We start from the raw sequence: 25,035 nt of genomic DNA on the forward strand, positions 1-25,035 counted from the left end.
AGTCATCATTATGCATGCGTGCAGGCAAGGCACACAAAGCAAGCCGGGCCTAGATTAGAACAGGGCTAAAGCTGAACACGGATTCCTACGCGGCTAACGTCGAGATTAGAACAAGGCTAATCATCAAACCTCTATCGTGCATAATAGAGATGTGTGAGACAAAAGGCAAGCATCAGAACATAGCAATCGTTATACATTATTCTGACACATCCCAACTTGAAGACCGTTGTGATCCTTCTTTGCATATGAAGAATTATGTTGACGAGGTGACATTAATATTGTAATGCTGCCATCACATGAGCCACTTGCGTTTCCTAAATCAACACGAGAAAAAAAGTTGCTTGGCTCACAAATCAAATAAAAGAGAAGAAAAGGAGCACACGCCTCGCCCAAAGGCACCGCGTCCGAGCCGCCCGCTTTTCTTTTCTTAAGCACGACAAACAGCAACACGCACACGCCAGCAGGATGTGACCTGACGGATGGCTCGTTAACGCGCGCGCGCGCACGCACGCGAACAAACACGATCGATTGAAGGCATGCTCAACGCACACACCACCAGATTGAAAGGATGTCAACACACACAAAGGCCCAGGGCAACGACGCAGCAAAAAAAAAGGGGGCGGGGGCGGGGCTGAGATCACTAACACTTGACTTTGATGTCAAGTAGGGGGCCGCAAAATAGCATCCTGTGGGCCGCAAATAGCCCACATGCCGCGATTTTGACACCCATGGCAAAGCCGCATGCGCGCACACGCACATAGACGAGTCCCTTTTGAAAACGTGAGCAACGGCTTGAGTACAATCGATGGTAAGGAATCAAACGGTCAATTGATTCCAAACACCATTTGTTATCATTATCGTAATAAACAATTGCTTCATTAGAGATAGACCGACATGTGTTTTTAGGGCCGATACCGTTATTGGGGCCGATATTCTTTTTCCGTAAAAAGGGAAATATTGGCGTCAAAATTTCCCAAATAAAATTCTTCATTTTCTTGTAACGTCCTTACGCATACGTTTGTTTATTATTATGAATATTTGGGGACAATACGGTGGATACACAAAGTATTCGGAGCCCTTGACATTTTTCACTTTGTGTCATTGCATCCAAAATCCAAAAAGTTCATTTGAATTCTCAACAAACACTCCCTCTTGACAGAAAAAAAAATCTGCAATGTAGACATTTTTGCAAATTTATGAGAAAAGAAAAACGGAAATATCCTCTGGTCCAAAGTATTCTGAGCCATTGCGGCGACCTTCACATTGAGCTCACATGCTGGCCATTTCTTCTGAGATGGTCCAGCTGTGTTGGATTCGACTGATTGGACTCGAGTCGGAAAGGCGCACACCTGTCTAGCTAAGGCCTCACAGCTCACGGTGCACGTTCAGAGCAAATCATCCAATCGTGAGGTCGAAGGAGCCGCCCGCGGAGATCACAGACGCAATTGTGGCAAGGCACACGTCTGGCCAAGGTTACAAAAGAATTTCTGCAGCACTCACAGTGGCCCGCCTCCGTAATCCTCAACTGGAACAAGTTGGGGACGAGCACAACTCTTCCTCCACCCGGCCGTTCTGCCAAACTGAGAAATCGTGGGAGGGAGAAGAGAGCCTTGGTGAGAGAAGTCAACGAGAGCCCAAAGATCACTGCGGCTTGCGGTCGGGAGATGGGACGGGGAAAGTTCCGCAAAGTCGACCGTCACTGCACCGCGGCTCGCTCGCTTGCTTGCTGGATTGATTGATTGATTTTGGCAAATGGCTGCAATGGCACAAAAAGGGAAACATTTCAAGGGGTCTGAATACTTTCCGGAGCCACCGTTCTTTTTTTTTTTCTTAATAAAATGCGAAAACGAAAAAGTACCCAGGGTGCACCCGGGGTCTTAAAAAGTTCAATGAAAACTTAATCACTCCAAATACTTTTCTACAGTCAACAAAGTCCGGCAAAATTTCAAAATGACAGAAATGTTCAACTTTCACATCTCTTTGTTTTGATTTGAGCAGAGTTGTAAATGGATTGATCGGCCATCAGATTTTTAAAAAAAGGCCAATGCCGATATACGTCAAAACGCCGAATGTCGGCGCAGATCATCGGCCCGGTCGATAATCGGTGGATTACCGGAAATAACCTGACAACAATAAAAAGAAATGGCGCTAAACTTTCAGGTGCTTTTTTTCCCCTTCGGGAGAATTGGATGTCATGACAAACAATTCATTCCAAGTAAATCAGTTGTCAAATGCTGAAATTGAAAACCAACAAAGAGATGTTGATTCATTGGTCAAGAGCCTTGTTTTATGTACCACCAACGACATCGGCACCTTTTTTCGGGGCGCTCATCTTGGCCGGCGAGGATAAACAACAAGCAAGCGAACGCGCCGTCAGCGGTTGCCGCTCTGTTGGGCAGCACCCGCGCCGCGTTTGCCCTTTGGGCTTTTCCGCCCGCTGTGCGTCTTGGCGTGGCGCGCCAACGCCGAACGGAAACTGAACGTGCACTTACAGGCGGCGCACGAGAAGGCTTTTCGCCCGCCGTGCGCCCCCTGGTGTTCCGTCAGGTAGGCCTTCAGTGAGAAGCTTTTGCCGCATACGGAGCAGGAGAAGGGCTTCTCCCCCGTGTGCGTCCTGCCGTGCCTGCTCAGCGCCGAGCGGTCGGCGAAGCTCGCCGGGCACAAGGCGCAGGAGAAAGGTTTCTCTCCGGTGTGCGTCCTGGCGTGCGTGGTCAAATGTTCCTTGAGGGAGAAGCTTTTGGTGCACACGGAGCAGCCGAAGGGTTTCTCCCCGCTGTGCGTCTTGGTGTGGACGCTCAGGCTGATTTTGCGGGCGAAGCGCTCGCCGCACAGGCGGCACGCGTACGGTTTCTCGCCCGTGTGCCTCCGCATGTGCGCCGTCAGGTTGGACTTGTGCGAGAAGGTCCGGCCGCACGCGGAACACGCAAAGGGCTTCTCGCCCGTGTGGATCCTCACGTGCGACGTCAGATGCTCGTTGCGGACGAAGGCCTTGCCGCAAAAGGAGCAGACGAAGGGTTTCTCCCCGCTGTGACATCGCGCGTGGCGCTTCAAGTGGCGCTTGTCGCCGAAGCGCTTGTCGCACTCGCCACATCGCAACGCGTCCGTTTGGCCTGCCGCGTCGCCGCCTCTGGAGTCGTCTTCGTCACCGCCATCATCGTCGTCGTCGTCGTCTTCGCACTTCACGAGCACTCCGACAACTTGGTGTGCGAGGCGGGCCGCCTTGGCTCGCAGCTGCCGGACGTCTGCGCGACACAAGACAGGCAAACACACACGCACGCTTTGGAAAAGGGCGAAAGGAAGGCCGGAAACTTGCTTGTCTGCAAAAAAGAATTTTCACAAATCCAGACTGCCGGTCTGTCCGCAAAATGAGGAACTGACTGGGGCTCAGCGTCGGCACGTTGACAGTTGAGCCAAAATCACCCTCGGAATCGCGCCAAGAGCGTACTGGCCCATTTTCTTGGCACTAAATCGCGATTCAGCCCGACGTGCCTTCATTTGCATAACCCACGCCCATTACCCGTTGACGAAGCAGCATGCAGGCGCACAACAAACAACTCCACACTGAGCGCCATCAAGCTCGCACAGGGAAACGATTCACATGGTGGAGCGCGAAGCGCGACGCTCGTCTGCGGAGCCAAGTCTCCTTTCGCCGCGCGCCGAGCGAGTAGCAGCCAGCACAAGCGTTTGCCAGCTGCAAGTGCAGTCCCGCTCCCGACTTGCTGGCAGCTAAAGAGAAAATATCAAGCTAGCTCAAACGCCGTGTTAGCTTGCTTAGACTACGATAACAACAACAACAAGAACAACAACAACAACAACAACAAAAAACCGACATGAAATTTGGAGAAACCTTTGGCGTGGCAGCGCAATGGTACACAGTGAAAGCACGTCCGCCTGAGCGGGTGTCACGTGCCGGTCCTGGCCGCACATTTGTGCTTGTACAGCTGATAGCGGCGAGCGAAGCTCTCCCGGCAATAAAAGGCTTTTTCTCCGGTGCGCCTCCTCACGTGCGTCTTCATGTTGCCCTTCTGCGAGAAGCGGGAAGGGTTTCTCGCCCGTGTGTCATCCTCACGTGCGTCATCGGGTTGCCCTTCTGCGAGAAGCGCTCGCGGCGCAGCCGGCACGTGAAGGGCTTCTCGCCCGTGCTCGCGCCGTCGGCGAAGCGGGCGTCGCAAAGGGCGCAGCCGGAGGGTTTCTCCCCCGTGTGGGTCCTGCCGTGCGTCCCTCGGTGGAGAAGCGCTTGCGGCACGACGGGCGCGCCGAAGGCCCGTCGCCCGCGTGGCTACGCGCGTGGGCGGTCAAGCGCCCCCTTTGGGAGAAGCTTTTGCCGCAAGCGTGGCGGCGTTTGAAGTTTGAACCTTTGGCCGCAAAGGGAGCACGCCAAGGGTTTCTCCCCCGTGTGCCGGCCCAGGTTGGGCGTTCAATTTCTCCTCTTGCCAAACGTTTTGTCACACCGAGAACATTTCATGCTCACGTCACCTTTGGGGTCGCGGTCGCCAGGAGAGCGCGACGCCGACGCGGCCTCGCCGTCCGAGAGCGGAGCCAGGAGGTCGTCGGCTCGGCGTCCTTCCACCTCGTCCTGCCGGCGCCGGGCGCCGGCCTCGCTTTTGGCATCGACGTCGTCCTCGGGACTGATGCTGCGCTCCTCCTCTTCCTCCTTCGGGGGGAGGAGCTCCGGCTGCTCCTCTTTGATGCCAGGGCGCTCTTCCTCTTTAACGTGGGGGGGGCCCAACAGAAGCAGCCGCTGGACGTCTAAAGGCACAAGAGGACAAACATCCAGTTAAGGAAGGGCTGAAGCATTTGGAAAATGGGACATTTGTTTTTTCCCTTAATAGTGCGATTTATTACGCAATCGGTTTGCTCTTAGAGCTTCGGCTTACACTTAAAGGCAAACGCGCCGCGAATTGATATGATATGTCTCTACTTGACTTGAAAGATTGCAAGTCAATTAGTCAGCGTTCACTACAACAACTTGACACAATTCTTCCAAACAAGTGTGACGTAAACATAAATCGGAAAGTCCAAAGTTTGATGACACCAACAATGCAAGCAAATGTGTGACTTTGTCACTTCAACTTTCATCATACGGGATGTTGGCTAGACATAGACCGATATGTTTTTTTCCAGGGCCGATACCGATTATCATTAGTCAAGAAGGCCGATAACCGATATTCGGAGCACATTTTCGGTAAACCAGAAAACATTGGCATCAAAAAAAAAATGACCCTTTATTGAAACATCTTTAAGCAGATGTTTATTGAACCATTTTCCAGATTTGCATAATGTTGAGTTTTTAAAAATGATTATTATTACTATAAATTTTGGACAATGTACGTCATTGTTATCAAATTCTAACAAAAAGTTCAGGGAGCACCCAGAGTCGACAGCATGTCTTAAAAAGGATAAAGGAAAACTTAAAACAATAGCTCCGTGTAGTTTTTGACAGTAAAGAAAAATTTCAAATTTTCAAAATGACATAAAAGTTCAACTTTCAAATATCTTTGTTTTGGTTTCAACACACTTTTACATTGATTTCTTATCGGCCAACAGATTTTTAAAAAAAGGCGACATTGGGCAAAACGCCGTATATCGTCGCGGCCGATAAATCGTTGCGGCCGATAATCGGTCCATCCCTAATCTTGACATGTGGATTGCACTGCTTAGACCTCAATTTATATAAAAACTATACAACTCAACATGTAAAAAATTTTTTTAAAAAAGGCTGCAAGCAAACCGAAGTGAAGTGAGTTTTTGTGTGTGTTTTCCCCCACATAGCATTCTTCTACATTGGATGTGGATTTGAATTTGCTCTTTGTAAGTACTTTAAGGGATTTTTTAAAAGTTTGGACACCAACCCGCTGAGTGTGGGTCCATTTGAGGCTGGAAAAGGAAAACGTTGCCGCTCCTTGTCCTCTTTTGTGCACGAAAAGTTGCTCGGAAATTACCGTTGGGACACTACGAGCACGTTTGCACTTGCTGGCTCATTCGGCGACGACGCGGCGTCGTGTAGCATCCGTGCTTAGCTAAACTTGCTCGGCGGCTCTTTGTCAGCGGCTAACAAGCCAAGCGAGCTGGAGAAGCTTGAAAAGGCGCCGCAGCGACACTGTGACGAACTACGATCTTGTTCGCTATCAATAGCAATGCCAAATTTCACAAAGAAGCAGACGTGCAGCAAAAAGACAATCATTTTACATTTACACGCCAACTGTTCGACAGCGTCCAAAAAGGCGGAAGTGTTGCGTAATGCGTGGCTGTGGGCCAACCAGAGATGATCTACGGCAAGCCCACTTGTACAAACAACAACGCCGCTCTTGGACGATGTGTCCACCTGGACGCTGTGGACCCCTAGTGGTGCGTGGCGTAGTTGCAAGGGGTCCGGGAAAAGAAAATGCTTTATTATCTTTGTTATTTATGTATTCATTTATTTATTTATTTTAATCCGACATTTATACAAATAGGAACATTTGTCTACCGAAGCGACAGAGGGAAACAGGGCTCCCCACCCTCTCAAATTCTCAAAAAGTGAATCCATTGTATTTGAATAGGAAGTCTTGCCCCCGTTTGCATTGATAAAGTTATTATACATGGCATTGTTAATCAAATAAAAACAGTTTTGTTTTATAGGTCTGGAAAGCTACTGCACGCAAATACAGGTTTGTTTCGAACTGACATTGTTGAGTTGTTCCATGACTTTTTTTTTTTTTTTTTTGAAATCACACTTGATGTGGGTGTAACCTTTCTTGGCTGATGTGTGTCGCCCCGGTGTGTACGTGATGCTGCCGAAATGCCGTTTGCTCCGAAGGTCTGCAAAGATTGCATTAGTACGTTGTTTTGTTCTGGAAGTTACATAAAGAGCAATTTTGGTGTTTCTGCTCTAAAAGACCCACGCCCCCGTCTTTGTGCTTTGATTTGTGCTCCCGCTGCGGCTCCCGCTGCGGCTCCCGCTGCGGCTCCCGCTGCGGCTCCCGCTGCGGCTCCCGCTGCGGCTCCCGCTGCGGCTCCCGCTGCGGCTCCCGCTGCGGCTCCCGCTGCGGCTCCCGCTGCGGCTCCCGCTGCGGCTCCCGCTGCGGCTCCCGCTGCGGCTCCCGCTGCGGCTCCCGCTGCGGCTCCCGCTGCGGCTCCCGCTGCGGCTCCCGCTGCGGCTCCCGCTGCGGCTCCCGCTGCGGCTCCCGCTGCGGCTCCCGCGGACAACTTTCACTCACCACTGACTGCACGCGCAGGTGTCAAAACGCTTCACGTCGCCGAAGGACCGAAAATTGCAAACAATCGTCAGCAGACGTCAAGTGCGCATCTCTTGTCATGCCCACCCCACCCTCGGGAAATAGCAACGATAGTACCCCGATATTTGGGGTTTGACGGACATTCAAAGTGAGCTCCAATGAGGAAAAAGGCTTGTCACCTCCATAAATTCGAAATCACTGCGACGATTATTTTGAGACGAAAGAGAGAGGTTGTCGGTGGAAAATTGGAGTATCTTGACAAGAGAGTTCCTTTGAATATTCTTTGCCAAATGGCAGCGTTTGTTGTTTTCACCCATGAGCGACCAATCGCAAGTGTTGAAAACAGCTGGAGAAGCAATTTATTCCCTCAGCCTGCGGGGGCCGTGCGGCATTATGATGCCTCAAGATTCAGCTTGGCATGTTTTATTTATTTGATTTTTTTTTAGACAATAGCGAATGAAAACCGTTCGCTTGGGCTCACCGACATGCCCCCCCCCCTCCCCCCGGGGACCACATGAGTAGCCCAGTCGCCCGCTCCAAAAATAGTGTAGCAGTCAAGGGACATTGTGATTTTCTCCCAATTTTGTGCAAGATACTCTTTGAAAATGGCCACTTGTGGCGATCTCAAGAATTCAAATGTTGCATATCGCTGGTGTCCAGCCAAAACCTCATCAGTCACATTTTGGTGAATTACAAACCAAATCATTGTCATTAACAAGATCAGTGTCTTCACATAAATGCATGCCATTATTTCTTAATGGAATACAAAACAACATTAGTAAAGGTCATTTCGAGCAAAGGTGTTATTTCAGAGGCGCGTGTCAAAGCGGTAGCCCACCAAGTGGCCGTCAGTTTGAAAAAAGGCTGCTGACGCCCGCGCCGGATGCCACCCGCAGGGCCCGTTTGCTTCACAATGAGTCGACACAATGCTTGGACGCGCAAGCCGCCGGGGGACGGACGGCTTTCTGTGCAAATTTACTTGCGCCAATTAAACCTGGGCAGACAATCGTTCTGTCACGCTTGAAATATTTTATTACAGGACACGCACAAGACGTCCGATGACAGATGTGTCCGGTGTTTTCCTTTCAAGAACAAAAGTCAAATCAAGCCACTGCTGCTCTCCCCGGCACATTTGTGCTTGTTCATCTGATACTTATAAGCAAATTTGTCCCCACACTCGTGACAATGGAACGGTTTCTCCCCCGTGTGCGTTCTCATGTGTCTCAACATGGTGGCTTGAAGCGTAAAACGGGAGTTGCACACGGAGCAAGCAAAAGGTTTCTCTCCGCTGTGCGTCTTCATGTGGTTGGCGATGGTGGACTGCAGCCGGAAGGTCATGTTGCACACGGAACACGAGAAGGGCTTCTCGCCCGTGTGTATTCTGGTGTGCTCCATCAAACTCATCATCCTGGAGAAGATTTTGCCGCAAAAGGAGCACGTGAAGTTCTCGCCGGTGTGCGTTCTCATGTGCGGAATCAACGATGACTGAAAGCGAAAGGTCATGTCGCACAGAGAGCACGAGAACGGTTTTTCTCCGGTGTGGATTCGCATGTGAGCTTTCAAATTGATATTTTTGGCAAAGCCTTTAGCGCAGACTGAGCAGGCAAAAGGTTTCTCGCCGCTGTGCGTTTTGGCGTGTTCCTTCAAGTTACTCTTTCTAGCGAAGCTTTGACCGCACACGGCGCAAGCGAAGGATTTCTCCCCCGTGTGCGTTTGCGTGTGTTTGACCATCGTCGAGCGATCTCGGAAAGTCATGTCGCACGCCGGACACGGATAAGGCTTCTCACCCGTGTGCTTCCTCATGTGGATGGTCAACGTGCCCTTTTGAGTGAAGCTTTTGGCGCACAGCGAGCAGCTGAATAGTTTTTCTCCCGTGTGACTTCGCATGTGCGTCTTGAGATCCGACTTGTAGGCGAACGTTTTGTGGCATCGGGAACATTTCAAGGCGGCCGCCGGATTTCTCGGGTCACCTTGAGAGCTTTCCACTTGCGCCGGCTCCGTCCTGACGCTGTCCTCAATTTCGCCGTCTTCGTCTTCACTTTTCACGACGACGCGAATCACCGGAAAGTCACACGTGTCCGCCTCCTCGGCGTCCGCGCCTTGCGGCCGCTCCCCCTGCTGGCTCACGTCCACTTCTTCCTCTTCCTCTTTAAAGTGACGGAGCGTGGGCTCCTCCGCTTCTTGTCCCAGGCACCGAGCGGGGCCCAAACCTTCCGGACTCCGCAGCAGCTGCTGCTGGACCTCTGCCGGACACAAGAGGACAATTGTTGAGCTCACCGACTCAAGTGGCAGCAAAGTCATTAAGGGGCACCAAAAGGTCGACAAAGGTTTTCTGGGTTCAAAGCAGGGCTCCAGACTAACTTTTTTTTTTTTTTTTGACAGTGGCCCCATCCTGAAATGTAGGGGGGCGCGCTGTCGACTCCACTCGTTTTCACTATGTTTATGATAAATGGGCTGAAGTGTGGAACAGACATTGGTCAACGACAAAACATATGCAAGAATAGTAATTAAGGATTAAGTAATTAAAATCGCAGCCATCCCAAGATGCGCTCTAGCCCCTGCACCGCTCCCAAGCGGGATCTTTTTCTTTCCCGACCCCGGCTGCGTTTGCGTCGCTTAGTCGGACTCGCCGTGTTCCGATTTGCAAATTCGGGCTACGGGAACAAAACTCCCTGCCCGGTGAAATATTTCAAATGAATGAAGAATTCTAGTCTGTCAGTTCCAATTTCGAAACGTGGAATTTTGTGGCCATATTCGATGCAATTTTGACATTTCATTTGACTGGATTTGCCGTACATTGTTATCATGTTCATCCTCTTGTTTTGGAATATGAGAGATCTCAGAAAGTTTCTTTGAACTCCCAAAGCAGTGGTTGGTGCTTTTACAATGATGATATCAGACGTTTTCAAGGGCTTTTTCTTCAGTTATGGGTCACATTGATGGGAGAAGTTGTGAAATGACATATCTTGGTATGAGTTTTTGAAGATTCCAATAATATGCCCCCATCTCCACTGTGGGCAAACGATGGCCAATTTTGCCCGCGTCGTCATTGAGGTTGACATGCTTTGGGGAAGTGGGAGGGCAACATTCATGAAAGATAGAAGAAGAAATGATGAAGCCAATTGACATTACGGGCTAAAATCTCAAGTTAAAAACCTTATTGAAGGACACGTTCGACAATTGAACCAACCCGCTGCGTGCGTGTCCATGGGGGTCTCCTTGTCGTCTGTTGTTGCACAAACTCCCTCGTCGGTCCTTCCTACAAACACGTTTGCAGCCAGCCGCTCATTTTTTTGCACCTTTTCCATGCGAGCGGCAACACTTGGCTTCGTTGCTTCCGACCCTTTGTTGACACTGGATGATAACAAGCTAAGCTAGCTGGCCGGATACGCTGCAAAATGCACCGAGACGAGTTTTTAACAAACTGTGATATTTTGTCCACGTTAGATGGCAACGACGAGCACTTGATCAAACCGAAAAACAGCAGCACAAGGGGAAGAATCGAATATTTAGACGCAAACTGTGTGTGAATCAAGGAGAAGGGACATTTCACTGTTGTTGCTGCTGCAAATCAACACTGCGCATGCGCGCTGACTGCCATCTGAGATTCAGGCGTGCCATGAGGGTCAAAACACATGGAGGGCACAATTATGTACTGTAAAACCTGAAATAAATTCAAAAAATAAATAAATACATATACACATATATATACACACAAACATATACAATATACATACATATATAATATATACATACATGTATTGTGCAGAGGCATCACTGCGTATTTTGTTCGAGTGTCGTTGCCGTAGTTAGCGAGCCTCCTCAGCCGACCTTCTGCGCATGCGCGACTTACATCGTGCGGCGGTCACAGATCGTGCGTTGACAGGCCCTCCTCATTGCGATTTGAAATGTGCAATTATTGTCTTTTGGCCGGCTCTTTTCTTATTTCTTCGGTGCAACTTCTTGACCCCGAGCAGTGAGCAAAGATCGTAGTTGATCATCACGTCGCCTCGACGCTCGTTTCGCGTGTTAGCCGCGTTAGCCGCGAACAATGAGAGGAGGACGTTAGCAGCACATGCGAAAGCGGCCTTGTTAGTGTGTGGAAAATGTGAACACATCCTTGTCGTGTGCGAAAAGCGCGTTCGCAGAACACCAGGGGGAACTGTGGGGACACAACGAAAAGAAGAGGAAGAAAAAGACAGAAAAAACAGCGACCACGACTGCAAGCTCACATGGACTCTCACGCAGCAAGTTCGTGCCATTCGTACTCTCACAATACCGTCTGCATTTATCCACTTGGCAGTTTTTTTTTCCTGTAATGAAAAAGGTCCAGTGTGAATGTTTTGGTCGTTTTATCATTATTGTCAGAAGGGATCATATGGGATCACATGTCTGTGTGGACAAAGCCGTAGTCCTCGCATTGCGACGGCTTAAAACGAATGTGCACGTAACTGAGCAGAAGTCAAACCCTCAATCAATCTGAAAGAATCCAGTGAAAAGAACCAAGTGCGGCTAATTTCGACATGATCTTTGTGGGGACTGAGAACGCCGTGGTCCACACTTGCCTGCAAATGGTCCAAATCATCCTCGTCCCGATCTGGAGCCTTTTTATAGGCGTGCCCTTGAGGCTTCGTTCCCAGTCGCAAGCCATTGGACCAGCGGCGCTTCTAGACGCGTTTACCTTTGGTGGCAGGAGGTTGAGTTGGGGGGGAGGAGTCCACAACACACACGTTTCTAATTCGGGTTTCATTCCCTGCATTCCCTGGCAACTTTTCTGCATGTCAAATGAATAAGATGCTTTAATGCCAATCGCTAATCCAACCTGTGTCGGCTATACAGGAACAGTTGTCAACTAGGGCTGTCATAGACAATTATTTTCCGAGTTGGCTGGTAGAGTACATCGGTTTGAATCCATCTGCCTCTTGCTGGCAACTGAAAATGACGTCACAGTGCCCGCCAGGCGGGCTCAGGTAACGGGCGTCACGGCTTGCCTCTTTTCTGGGTTTGCTCGTGTGATGTTTGCAAGCTGAGCAACTGTGATGTCATTTCCAATTGTCAGCAAGTGGCAATACGGCCGCCCGCTCAGATGGACCAAAACGGCTGCATTGCGCTGATTCGCTCACTTTCCACAAACGCCATATTCAGCAGAATGCTGTGCTTACTACACAAATAGAGAACAGAAAATATTTGACTTGACTTCCCCTTTTAAAGGTACAATTTCAGCAGCCTTCTTTCTAACTTTTACACAATTGCCAAAAGTATTGGTACACCCGTCCAAATAACGGCAATCGGGGCTTTCAATCACTTCCATGGAAACAGGTGTATGAAAATCCGACTGTGCCGTAAACAATACTTGTCTGATCTCTTTCACTTTACCCAAAAAAGGCCATTTTATTATTTGCTGATTAATTTTTTTGGGGGGGTTGGGGGGATGTCTTTAACTTTGTCTTAGGTTTAAATGTGGAAAAAAGAAAAATTGTCCGTGATTAATAGAGCCCTGAAAATGAATGGAAATGTGAATGTTTACTTTGCAAGTGGATTTGTAGCATGCGCCCCCAAATTGTAGGGTAGGGGCCACCGTGCTTCCAGTTAAAAAAAAAATAAAAGTTACCGGTAGTCTGGAGCCCCGCACCACTGCATGTGCGTCCCTGCCGCTATTTGTATGTGCCCAACAAATAAATGTCTTGTGTCGTGCAGACGTCAGTGAAGACGAGGACTGGCAGGGGTGGAGCTCCAGCTTGGAGGAGGAGGAGCACCCCGGCGTTAAAGTGGAAGAGGAGGAAGCGGACATTGGTCAGGAGGCGGCCCGCTTGCCGGTGATTCACGTGATTGTGAAGGAGGAAGATGACGAAGGTGAAGCTCGCCGGTCCCAAGGCGAGAGCGACGTCCCGGCGGAGCCGAGGCGAGCCGAGCCGCTGTTGGACGGCGAGGACACGTCCGGCTCACGCGGCGACAAAACCGCCACTGCGCCGGGACACGCGCAAAGTCACGCGGGAGAGAAAAGCTTCGGCTGTCCGTTTTGCGGCAAAGCCTTCCCCAGGAAGAGTAACTTGAAGCTCCACGTGAGGACGCACACGGGAGAGAAGCCGTTCCCCTGCCCGCTGTGCGGCAAAAGATTCTCCGAAAAGGGAAATCTGATGAAGCACGCCAGCACGCACACGGGAGAGAAACCCTTCACGTGCTCGGTTTGCGGGGAAAGCTTCTCCCGCAAAGGCAACTTGGCCACGCACGCGCACACTCACACCGGCGAGAAAACCTTCTCCTGCGCCGCCTGCGAGACCAGCTTCAGTCTGCGTTCGGCGCTTTTGAGACACATGAGGACGCACACCGGCGAAAAACCCTTCCCCTGCTCCCTTTGCGCGCAAAGGTTCTCCCAGAAGGGACATCTGATGAGACACATGAGGACGCACAGCGGAGAGAAACCCTACCCCTGCTCCATTTGCGGCAAGCGATTCTCCCAAAAAGGCAGTTTGGTGACGCACAAGAGCACGCACGGCGTGGAGAAACCCTTCTCCTGCTCCGTTTGCGCACAAAGCTTCTCCCAGAAGGGAAACTTGCTGAAGCACGCCAGGCGACACACGGGAGAGAAACCCTTCGCTTGCCAGCTTTGCCAGCAAACATTCGCACACAAGTATCAGCTGAACAAACACAAATGCGCTCCCGACGAGAGCGGCCGCAAATGAAGCCGCGCCGCTTTCCGTCCATTTCGGGTCTCTGCGTCCGTTTCAAACAACAAGGCCAAGTTGACTGATTGCGCATCGTCTGCGGCTTCTCAAAACTGGGGGCTACCGGGAGAAATTGTTGCAAGCAGCAATTCATCACACAGCTGCCAGCAATTGTCTTTTGTTGGCAAAATCACTCTAGGCTAAATTGATACGCTTCTTCCGGATTTTGGGCCTGGACGAGTGCAGAGCACTTCCACCAGTGGTGGCGTGACATTTTAAAAAATGGCAAAAGGCTGCGGTCGTGGGGGGAGGGGGGTGCGGTATAATGTATGTTCATTTTATTTATTGGCTCCGCAAGCGTGCACATCAGCGTTTGATGGAACAGGAGAAGTTGAAGCGATTAAGCCACAGATTTGTTTGCATTCTCGTTGTCGTCCGAATGCCGGCTTGTGTTTATGCTGGCTTGGGAGAATTTGGTCAAGTTGTCGTAGTGAACACTTGAAAGATTGCAGGTGGAATTCTTCACTCTAAAGAAACTTGGCATCAATAAAATGACGGCGTTGCGTTCCACGGGTGCTAAACGTCATTTCTTCAACCTAAAACATCCCAAATGCAATTCACATTACATTTGCCATCTCAAAACACACATTGTTAATTGATTTGCCATCCAAGTAAATAGAAGCAACGTGCCACATGTTGTAGCTGTCTTGGCCTACCCGGGGTGCCGAGCTCCCTCGGTCCCGCTCTCAAGCAACGGCGCCGAAACCGGCAACGTGCTCGGCAATCAAAGTCGGGTGCAAATCGAACGCAAAGACACAAATGGACTAAGCGCGTGTACTTGCATTGTGCTTTTCCTCCTCTACCGGCCCATAACCTCCTGGCTCGCTACCCGACGAGCCCTCGGACAGGCGTGCCGCGTCATTTCACGGGCACGCAACGCAATTCACAACCGGCCATGCTGGCCACGGACACTCTTTTGTATTGCTTCGTGGCTCATTTGCTTTTATTTGAGCATAAGGGGAAGTCAAGCCAAATATATGTTGGAGCATCCCCAAAGAGAGTCGCGACTCATGCATAATGCGTCTTTCACTTCAGTTGGAGCGCCATCATTGTCGTCATAGCACCGTGAAAACTGTGTGCCAGGATACACAAAACAAACAAGCAAGTCACCCTTCGGTCTTCGCAGTACAATCCCAATCATCTGCGCATCAATATTAAAACATCAAACACTCATTTTCGACTCAACACTCAGTATTGAGAGAAAACCAGTATTTCAAACCAATCAAAGGAAAGCAACAAGCATACCTCAGTGCGCTCACCAAGGATGCCTCATGTTCAATGATCTTCTCTTCTGTTGTTGAACACAGGCGTCAAAGTCCCTTTTGTGTGCAAATGAAGCATCGGTCAAGGCAGAGCCTGGAGATCAAACTTTGGGGCTCCGGCTCAAACAAAGCAGCTTCCTCATTCCTCACACCTTTGCGGCTAGCTTTCTAGGGCTCCCTCTTGTGGTGCTACGGTGTCGCACAAAGGACAAAATTCAATCCCACAAGTACAGTACACGCAAGGCCCATACACATTTCACAACTTCACACATCAACCGTCCAAAGCACATGTAAAAGTGGAAAAACACTCTTCATTAAATGTTTATATTGATAGAAAAGTACAATGTAAGCAAAGACACATTTGAGTCCTAAAACCTGCTTTAGTCCAGACAAAATAAAAGCACACAAGGACTATTTTTTCTAACAGGAATTTGTTCTATGCGGGCCCACCAGTTGAAACGCGGCATTCTGACGAATTCCGCCTTTGTGGAATAGGAATTGAGAACAAAACGCAGCCCTTTTGCCACTTCTGTGGCCTGAAAATGACATCACAGTTGCTCAGGTAAGCGCCAATCACGGCTCGCCCGTTTTCTGAGGCTGAGCCGCGATCGGTCGTTGGCTGAGCCCTGAGCAACTTTGACCTAAACGCGTTGAGGCGGAAGGGGGTTCAAGTCGCACCTCCGGCACAGCTTCACCTCGGTCCCGAGCGAGGCGGGGGCCTTCGTCTTCCATGCGTCGCTTCCTTACCAAATGGAGGAGCGACCAATCGACAGCCAATGTCAGCTCACAAACGAACAATTGTAGCAATTTTATTTTGGGGAACGATGGACTTTTATTTGAAACATGAAATGCTCCCTTAGCAACGTGGCATTTCATCCGCCATGAAAAAACAAGTCTGTGCTCTTGACTGCCTCTTATGGACAAAACATGTCATGACGGCAAAATGCTAATTTGACTCGCCCGCGTGCTAACCTGGCCAAAGTCGCTCCGCTCACTTTCGATCAGTACAAAAGGTGGCAACGCCTGTCGGGATGTTCCGGACTCCTGTTTCCACCGTGTCCTCGTCTTCCACTTCTTTTGACAACAAAGCATTTGAGTATTAACTCAATAGGGCTCCTACTGTCACCGGCTGAGTAGTGCACTTATTTTTCTTAATCGATTTCACACAAAAAGGTCAAAAGAATCCGTCACTATGCTGAAGTCACATTTCTTCGCGCAAGTGTAAAAAAAAACCCCCAAAAAACAAGAAAAACAAGAACAAAGTTCATGTTGGATTTGGAGTCGTTTTGCTTTGAAAGTGACATCACTTCCTGTTTCTGGACTGAAAAGTCCTTGTTGACGACCCAACGCCAAAGGCTTTTACAGTGCATTAGTGAAACGCTCTCACGCACTATTTGTTTCTGCTCCCATTCACACAAGTGAAATGCTTTCACGCATCATACTAATATGCCACGGCATACTGGAACGGGCGTTTCACTCATGGTCGCGAGAGCGTCGGTGAGTACGTGACATCGCAGTCTCCCCAGAGTGGCGCCGCCGGCCGTCAGGGGCCGGACGACGTTGCGCTCTTGTCGCCGGCACACGGGTGTTTGTTGAGCTGATACTTGTGAGCGAAGGCGCGGTCGCACGCGTGGCATCGGAACACCTTCTCCCCCGTGTGTCTTCTCAGGTGCGTCATCAAGCTGACTTTCTGGGAGAAGGTTTTCCCGCAGAAGGAGCAGGCAAAGGGTCTCTCTCCGGTGTGCGTCCTCAGGTGCTGCACCAGCGCCGAGCGGACGGTGAAGCTGGCGCCGCACGCCGAACACGAGAAGGGTTTCTCGCCGGTGTGGATGCGGGTGTGCGTCAGCAGGTTTCCCTTCATGGAGAAGCTTTTGGCGCAGAAGGGGCAGCTGAAGGGTTTCTCTCCCGTGTGCGTGCGGGCGTGCCGCATCAAGATTCCCTTTTGAGAGAAACGCTTGCCGCACGCCGAGCAGCCGAATAGTTTTTCTCCCGTGTGGCAGCCCATGTGGCGCTTCAGGTTGCTCTTGCTGCCAAACGCTTTGGCGCACTGACAGCACTTGAAGGCCTTGGGACTCCGCACGCCTCCTTTGGCGTCCTCCTCGTCTTGAGAGTGGGAAGACGGCGACGGCGAGGACGTGTCTGAGAGCGGCGCCGCGAGCTTCTCCTCGCCACCATCGTCGTGATCTTCACTCTTCACCGCGACTGCGAGTTTGCCGGCGTCCGTTTCCCGACTGACGCTGCGTTCTTCTTCTTCCTCTTTGACGCGGGAGGCCTCAGGCTCCTCCTCTTCCCGCTTGACGCGGGGGGGCGACGGCGCCTCCTCTTTAACGTGGGCCGACTCCGGAGCTTCCCACTTCACCCCCGAGAACTGCTCCCGCTGCTGGACGTCTGCGGGACACGAGAGGACAAACGCACGAGGACGGCATCAGCGATTCTGGAATGTTTCGTAATTTGATGCCTTACATCCATTTTTCCCAACTGGATTTATTATCACTACATTTGTAATTTGTTCAAATATTACTTCACAATATGTTCTGTTATAAAGATTTGTATATTATTTTTTTCCCAACAGTTCTGTATCTTCCCTCTTACTCTTTCCAACTGTTTTTAATCCTGATGTTAGGATTTTTTTTTCCCTGAACAAATTTGTATGTGCTTTGTCCAAATATTTTTGTGTCTTATTTTTTCCAATAGAATGCATTTCGCCGTCTTGATTCTTCTTACGACCGAGAAGCCGGTTTGAACTTGCTATTTGGTGGTGGAAGACCTTCGGCGGTCCAGCGACTCCCAAGTGGCCTCGTTGCTCTCTCGGTGCTGTAGTTTCAAATGAAAAGAGAAGTCGCTGAATGAACGTGTTGCTTCTGCTTGCGCGCGGACATGGAGCTCTTTCTCTTCTCTTTCTGAATGTGTCAATCTTCTTCGTGCTCGCTTGCAGTACAGGAAGCACATTTGCTGCCGTCCATACTGGGTCCCAAGTAGTCTCTTCGTTTTCTCATTGTTGTCGTGCTGCCTCTATCATGTTTGCGTGACGTATTGTCGTTGTTCCGAGGCGAATGGTCCTCCGCCTTCTAGGACCTAGCACCCTTGCTAATAGAAACCAAACCTCGGTCTCAATGGCTTCGTTTTCTGCCTTCGGCTGATTGAACGATTGATGACCGAAAGTCATGTTGAGAGGACAAACCTGCTGCGTGCGAGTCCATTGAAGCGTCGCCGACTGTCCTCTTTTGTCCCCCCTCGTTCTCCGCTGTTTTTCACGACACTGACAAGATTGCTTTCACTTTTCCGCCCATGTTCGATCCCTAAAACACAAACACTTGACGCTCACGCTTGCGTCCGCTTCGCGTGTTGCTAACTTGCGCGAGTCTTTGTTCGCAAGCTAACGAGCTAAGCTAACCAGAGACACTGCGAAGCGCACTGAGGAGGGACTGGAACGAACTTTTTTTCTTGCAATGAACGCCTTAAACTCTACACAGTAACAACAACGAAGCCGAAGTTTAGATTGGAAAGGTGTCGATACAGTCTTCAAGAGGCGAGGCCTCCGCTTAGCGACGTGCGGCGCCTTTTTCTTCTTCGGTGGAGGTTGGTGAGAACTTGCATCCGTGACGGCACAATGCTGCCATCACGTGGAGAAATGTTGACAGCATTAGATCCCATGAAAGTGGCGATGGAACATAACATCACATACATGAATGACTACAGCTTTATTTCAACATTTTTAAGATCATATTTTTGATTTCTTGTTCGAGTGGAGCTGGTGAAGTCGTAGCACAATTTTTAGGACGTTGCCCTCATTCACAACCACATACAATATTGGCTCAAACAATCTAGCCAATCTGTGTGGACTGGTCGCCAGTTCATGTCAGGGCAGATTTAGGCAAAATTCGATTTTTCTCTAATATTTCTGTATCCACAAAAAAATCCAGTTGAGTTTTTTCCTCCAATACCTTTGTATGTTGTCTTATTTTAGATAACTTTAGTTCTTCAAATATATTTCTATCATTATAATTTTTCCAATTGTATTATTTACCCTCCCCAAAAGGCACATTTTGCCAGAATATATTTGGAGCTTTAGTTTTTCAAATGTTATTTCTACCAAATATGTTTGTATGTTTCATCAATTGTTGTCCATTTTTTTCACCATACAATTCTACTATTTTTGGTCTTTTTCCCAATTGTTGTTTTCTGATATAATTCCGAGTAGAATATTTATACAACCACTATACAAATAATGCTAAAAAATCACCTCTTCAATCACAACTCAGTTTTATTTCAAAGCAAAAAAACAAACACACAAAAAAGCCTTCCAACATGAAAAAAGTAGAGTTGAGGAAAATTTATTTTTTAAAAAGTAGAGTTGGGAAGAAGCTGCTGCCTTTGGCTCTTTTACATTCAAAACAAAAAAAAAAGTTCGGTCAACAGTCAGACAAGAGTGTGCAGCATGCATTATTCTGGGGATAAACTGAAGCCTTTTTTTTTTTTCTTTTTTCAATCAATACTACTAAAAAAGCTGACGCATTAGTGAGTAGGGAAAAGAGCTAATTTCTCACTCAAATATCAACACATCATTCATCCATCCATCCATCCATCCATCCATCCATGAAGCCAAGAACAAATGCAAGTGCATGTGAGGTGCAGGCATGAATTTTGTCCACTTGGGATCACCATTCTCACGGTCCATACTGGAGTGTCTATGACTATCAATGTGCTTGGCTTTAAAAGGCGGGGCTTTGGCCTGCTGACTAATGTGGGCATCAGCCAATGAGATTGTACAGACATTGTACCTTTTACACGCTTTCCCCCTGGCTTGCTTTTTTTTTCGCCGAGTGAGTCCGCAGTAAGAAGAGCCCGTGCAGGAAAACGATCATGGAATGTTCACGGGCTGCCGGCGACATCCGAGGCGCACTTGTGTTTGTTGACCTGATACTTGTACGCAAATTTGACGCCACACAGGTGACAGCCGTAAGGTTTTTCTCCCGTGTGCGTCCTCACGTGCGTCTTCAAGTTGCCGCTCTGCGCAAACCTCTCGCCGCAAACGGAGCAAGCGAAAGGTTTCTCGCCCGTGTGCGTCCTGGTGTGTTTGGACAAAATGTCTTTGCGGGAGAACGTTTGAGCGCACACGGAGCAGGGATACGGCTTTTCTCCCGTGTGCGTCCTGGTGTGTATCATCAGATTGCCTTTTTGGGAAAAGCGTTCGCCGCAAACTGGGCAGTGGAAGGGTTTCTCCCCCGTGTGCCACCTCATGTGAATCATCAAGTTTCCTTTCTGGGAGAACCTCTCGCTGCAGATGGAGCAGGGGAAAGGTTTCTCCCCGGTGTGCTTCCTCATGTGCTTGGTCAAGTTGACCTTCTGCGAGAATTTCTCGCCACACACGGAGCATGGGAATGGTTTCTCCCCCGTGTGCGTCCTCATGTGGATCATCAGCGTGCCTTTCAGGGAGAAGCTTGCGCCGCAGATGGAGCAAATGAAGGGTTTCTCCCCCGTGTGGGTCATCATGTGCGTTTTGAGATTTCGCTTGGTGCCGAAACCTTTGGCGCACTCTGAACATTTGAAGCGTTTGTCGTGCTTCTGACGTCTCCGGCGACTTCCCTTGGGGTTTTCGTCATCGCCGTCCGACAGGGGCGCTAAGAAGCCGCCGGCTTCCGACCCGCGCCAAGGCTGGGACGACTGAGCTGCGCTGTCATCGTCTTCGCCCTTCACGATGACTCGAATCACCGGAAGCTGGCAGGTGGGGGCCTCCTCCTCCACCTCCTCCTCGTCCTCACACAGACACTGGAGATGATCTCCTCCCTCCTGACAGACGTCCACCTCTTCGTCTTCCTCTTTGACGCAGGGGGGCTCTCGCTCCTCCGCGCTGGAGCTGCACTCATGAAGGCCTTCTGGATGGACGTCTGTAGGACACAAGAAAGCAAACGTCACAGTTGTCATGTCTCCGAACACACGGGAGGAGCAATTCAGAACGATTCAAGGCTCAAACGAGCATCGTCAGGCCACTTTCACGTTCATCTGCAGTTTGACGCTCCAAACCGAAGTAGCCCAACCCAAGTTCACTTTGGGGCGTCGCTCCTTGAGACATTTTTGAAGACATGCCCAACCACTTTCATGTCGGTCTGGTGTCCGGGACTGACTTCTCTCTCCATCTTTCTACTTCCACTGTACACTTTGTGACAGCCGGGTCATACCATTATACAATACCACACCAAAAACCCATGCAGATTCACTTTGAAAAATAGACGGGACTGTTGCGCACCAACATTGACATAGTCATAACTGGCATTCTTTGCAAAAAGGCCGCCCGTGAGAGGATGTTGCAGGTTAAAACTGCCCATCAATCGAACAAAAGCACATCCTTGTTTGTTGTTAATGTAAAGTAGTTACTGGTAATAAACTCAACATTGGCATTTCTTAACACTAAAATGGCTACTCTGACAAAAGAAAAAATACAAATGCAATGTTCAAAGATTGCCTTTGGGGTGGGCTCGGCCCCCTACGACCCGACCACGAGGACGGACGGGTGTGTTCTTGAGGTGTCTTGTTTCTTGGCAATCCAAATAAGCAGCCTTCGCTCGACGTTGTCGATCGCGTACTCAACTTTTAAAGTCTGAAGTGAATGCAAGACGTTGTCGAAAGCAACCGACCTTGTGTATGTGAGTGCGCGTCCATGGGAGCGTGCAGTGGTGGACGACGTCGTCGTCGTCGTCGTCGTCGCTGACTGTCGTCTGTCCTGAAACAAAAAGCTCCTCCTCGTAATTTAGCGACGCTCTTCGCAACACTACAGCTGCTCCGTAGTAGCTCCTTTTTGCACGCAGATAGGAGGACTTTTGTTGGTGCTACTCACGCTGGCTTCATCATTAGCTCGCCGCCGATTAGCGTGCGATGCTTAACTTGCGCCTCTTTTTTGTCCGTCCGTCGCTGACGAGCTAAGCCAATCGAAGGAGCTTCCAGGCGCACAAACAAAACGTCACAGTTTACGCGTGCTTGCAATTTTACACGCGAGCAAAATATTGTTGGTGAAAAAGAATGTGGACATGAAATGCTTTAGCGTGGACATCGGGCCGCAGTTGACTTCCGCCCTTTTCTTCTTCGTTCGGCTGTCATGACAGCCCACGTCCGCCACGTCACAATGCTGCCACCAAGCGGAGACACTTGGCTTCGCGTCATTTCTAAAATGAAAGGAAAGAGGAAGACCATAACGACAAGTTACGTAAAAATAAACGCAATCAAGTCAAGTGAGTGAACCACAATCCACGAAATCAAGTCCAATGTATCTGTATAGCCCGCAGCGTCTCACATGCCCACAGTTGACAAATATGAACAGCATTCCCTCATCCAAGTCAAATAAAAGCACGGCTGCCTTTGGCACTTTTATTGTGATAAAATATCCCAAACGAGCAGTGCAATGATCGATTACGCCGTCCAAAAAAGAAGACAAAAGCAGACGCAAACTTCAACACGCAACCATGAATTAAGTCCTTTCGAATGAAACCATTTTCATCTTCTTCCTATAATCCCCACTTGATGGTCCGACCCCCGCTGATGCCGTTTTTGCAAATGTTCTTTTCCTGTTCATTTTTCACCCCGAGTGGAATAAATCCCAGGTTGTTCTTCTCCACGTAAGCTATTCTTAATTGTTTCACTTTCACCACAGACTGAGTGACAGTTCACTTCAAAAAACAGTTTAAAAAAAAAGTGTTCTTGTCGTGCAGTCGCGTGAGCTAGTTGTGCTCATTCGCAGGAGACGCGTGGCAAGTTTCCAAAATTACAAACCTCTAACCATCCCAAACTTTGGACATTCTTTCTTCCTGCGATAACTCGAGTCCGTGTGGAAAACGACCACGGAAAAACCCCGCGATAAAGCGACACATTCGAGCTCAATTAGATTTGCAGCACCGAAAAGTCTGCGATACAGAGAAACCGCGAAAAAAGAACTGTGATATGGCGAGGGTCGCCTGCACAGGCACGTGGTGGGAGTCGTTGAAACTTGTAGTGCCAGCAAACAGTCTGAAGATGGCAGCAAAGACCAGCTAATGGCAAGCCCCGCCAACGAGAACGGCAAAGGAAAGCACAAGTTTGGGGTCGTGACAAAGTCCAGACCAGGCATGGAGAACATCGACTACACCAAAGGTCAGTACTGCAATATGCAACTTTATGAGAAAAAAAAGAGATACTTTTCGGAATGAAACGCGCTTGATGAAGTCAGTCCCAAATGTAAATGAGTTTAAATCCGGGTAAGAAAAGATGCTTTTGTTGCCATAACTATGACGAAGGTCTCTTTAAAGCAACACTGGGTCATATGTCAGTTTTTGTTGATTATGGCGGTGCCATGTGGACAAAAGCGGTAGTGTTTTGACAAAAATCAACCACATCTCCCATGCGTGACAGCGCGTAGTGTCGTGAAATCCTGAGCCGTCCTTATAGCGAAAAGAGGAAGTGAGTATGCCGTAAAGCAATTCGGGACATTTGTATTTTTTTGTGTGTGCCGGCCTGCCAGGGTATATCACACCCTCCTCAAAATTGCTTAGTGCCAGTAAAAACGATACTGACACCCTCAGGGTATGACAAAAGTCCCATTCAACTACTTGTAAGTCAATGTTTCGTCAAAAGAGTTGTGAAAAAATGTTATTAAGGTCGATTTCTTGCCCAGTGCTGCTTTAAGCATTCCAATCATCACATTTTTCCCAAATGGTGAGTGTTTAAAATGCCTTCCAATTTTTAATGATGTGAAGCACTTTTGAGTTAATTTGTAGAATGAAGGGTGCTCAAGAAATAAAGCTGCCTTGCCTAATGCTGTAAAATCATATTTTATGGAAAGACAGCAGAGACCGACTATTTGTGTGGAGAGAAGACCCGTCCGGCTGCCACACCAGGAGTAAAAATACGCCAATAATTGACACCCATTCGAAACGCATTGAAGAAAATCCGTCTTATTTTTAAACCCCCAAAAATAAGCTGGGGTAAACGGCCAATACACAAAATAAACAAGTAAAGAATAAGTTACTGGGGAAAAAATGAAATCTTCCAGAAGAGCACGAGCTAAATGCTACCTCACGACACAAAAGGCCCTTTATGGCAATTGGAAATGGAGCAGCGCCGCCCTCTGCCGGCGGGAGGCCTCACGAGCACTCCTCGAGCATCGGCATGGGATGAAAACGATACGGCGGGTTCAACGTTCTGCTGTTGAAACAAACAAGTGAGTCTCTTTTTGCTTTCCTGGTGTTTGTATTTTTCAGTCAACTTGAAGCCGGTGCGCCAAATAAACAGCTCGAAGCAAGCATGCTCGGCCTCTTATTTGCAGAGCGGTGCAAATGTGTGTGCTTCAAAACACTCGGACAAACTAGTTCAGGTGTGTATGTTATAGTATTTAAAAGTGTTCTTAAGTCTCCGATTTGGACTTTTTGAGGCCGGACGGGAACAAAACCCCCCGCAACGAACAATGAGGTCAATCGTCGCAATTATTTGCGGTTCAGCAGTGGCAAATGTGCAAAGTTTTGGGGGAACGTGACCTCCATTGGACACTGTTGGCATCTTGATGCCAGGGAAACAATTTGAAGGGTTTAGGAGCTTCGTTTGGACAAAAGTAGTCCTTAGTCATCATCTATGGGCAATTACAAACCTCGAGGGCGACTCTCACATGTTCCATGCGCGACGGCACCGGCGCCCATGTCCGGCGTGACGCGGCGAGTCGCAGTCTGACGCCGACGACTGCTGCCAACGCAAACGAGCGCAAGGGGTGACTTTGGGCTGCTCCGTCTGCCGGCCCGCCGGGGACGCCGGAAGCCTTCGTCCAAGCGACTCCGGTCGAACTTCCTCGTGGTCTTCGCAAGTGCGGCGACT

General features: G+C 49.3%; 4 protein-coding genes across 4 annotated transcripts; 1 reads left to right on the forward strand and 3 right to left on the reverse strand.

The window, feature by feature from the left end:
* Window positions 1-1,181: 1,181 nt before the first annotated feature.
* Window positions 1,182-6,232, reverse strand: LOC147149477 (uncharacterized). The gene is made up of 3 exons (XM_086026545.1): window positions 5,853-6,232; window positions 4,477-4,749; window positions 1,182-3,242 (listed from the first exon to the last, which is right to left on the reverse strand). The coding sequence occupies exons 1-3, from the start codon at window positions 5,869-5,871 to the stop codon at window positions 2,374-2,376; spliced, it is 1,161 nt and encodes a 386-aa protein (XP_085882671.1). The 5' UTR covers window positions 5,872-6,232; the 3' UTR covers window positions 1,182-2,373.
* A 1,540-nt stretch (window positions 6,233-7,772) lies between these two features.
* On the reverse strand, window positions 7,773-10,923 carry LOC147149478 (uncharacterized). The gene is made up of 2 exons (XM_086026531.1): window positions 10,408-10,923; window positions 7,773-9,460 (listed from the first exon to the last, which is right to left on the reverse strand). Exons 1-2 carry the CDS (start codon window positions 10,523-10,525, stop codon window positions 8,316-8,318), a joined length of 1,263 nt encoding a protein of 420 aa, XP_085882657.1. The 5' UTR covers window positions 10,526-10,923; the 3' UTR covers window positions 7,773-8,315.
* LOC147149479 (uncharacterized) lies at window positions 9,325-22,182 on the reverse strand. Its single transcript, XM_086025455.1, has 6 exons — window positions 22,040-22,182; window positions 21,840-21,925; window positions 20,081-21,092; window positions 19,876-19,943; window positions 15,188-17,592; window positions 9,325-9,460 (listed from the first exon to the last, which is right to left on the reverse strand). Exons 1-5 carry the CDS (start codon window positions 22,051-22,053, stop codon window positions 16,748-16,750), a joined length of 2,025 nt encoding a protein of 674 aa, XP_085881581.1. The 5' UTR covers window positions 22,054-22,182; the 3' UTR covers window positions 9,325-9,460; window positions 15,188-16,747.
* Window positions 11,050-14,450, forward strand: LOC147149480 (uncharacterized). Its single transcript, XM_086026553.1, has 2 exons — window positions 11,050-11,468; window positions 12,915-14,450. The coding sequence occupies exons 1-2, from the start codon at window positions 11,450-11,452 to the stop codon at window positions 13,898-13,900; spliced, it is 1,005 nt and encodes a 334-aa protein (XP_085882679.1). The 5' UTR covers window positions 11,050-11,449; the 3' UTR covers window positions 13,901-14,450.
* Window positions 22,183-25,035: the final 2,853 nt, after the last annotated feature.

This window comes from Filicampus tigris, chromosome 3 (genome assembly GCF_054856515.1).
Source record: "Filicampus tigris isolate MCC_2025a chromosome 3, RoL_Ftig_1.0, whole genome shotgun sequence".
Taxonomy (NCBI): domain Eukaryota; kingdom Metazoa; phylum Chordata; class Actinopteri; order Syngnathiformes; family Syngnathidae; genus Filicampus; species Filicampus tigris.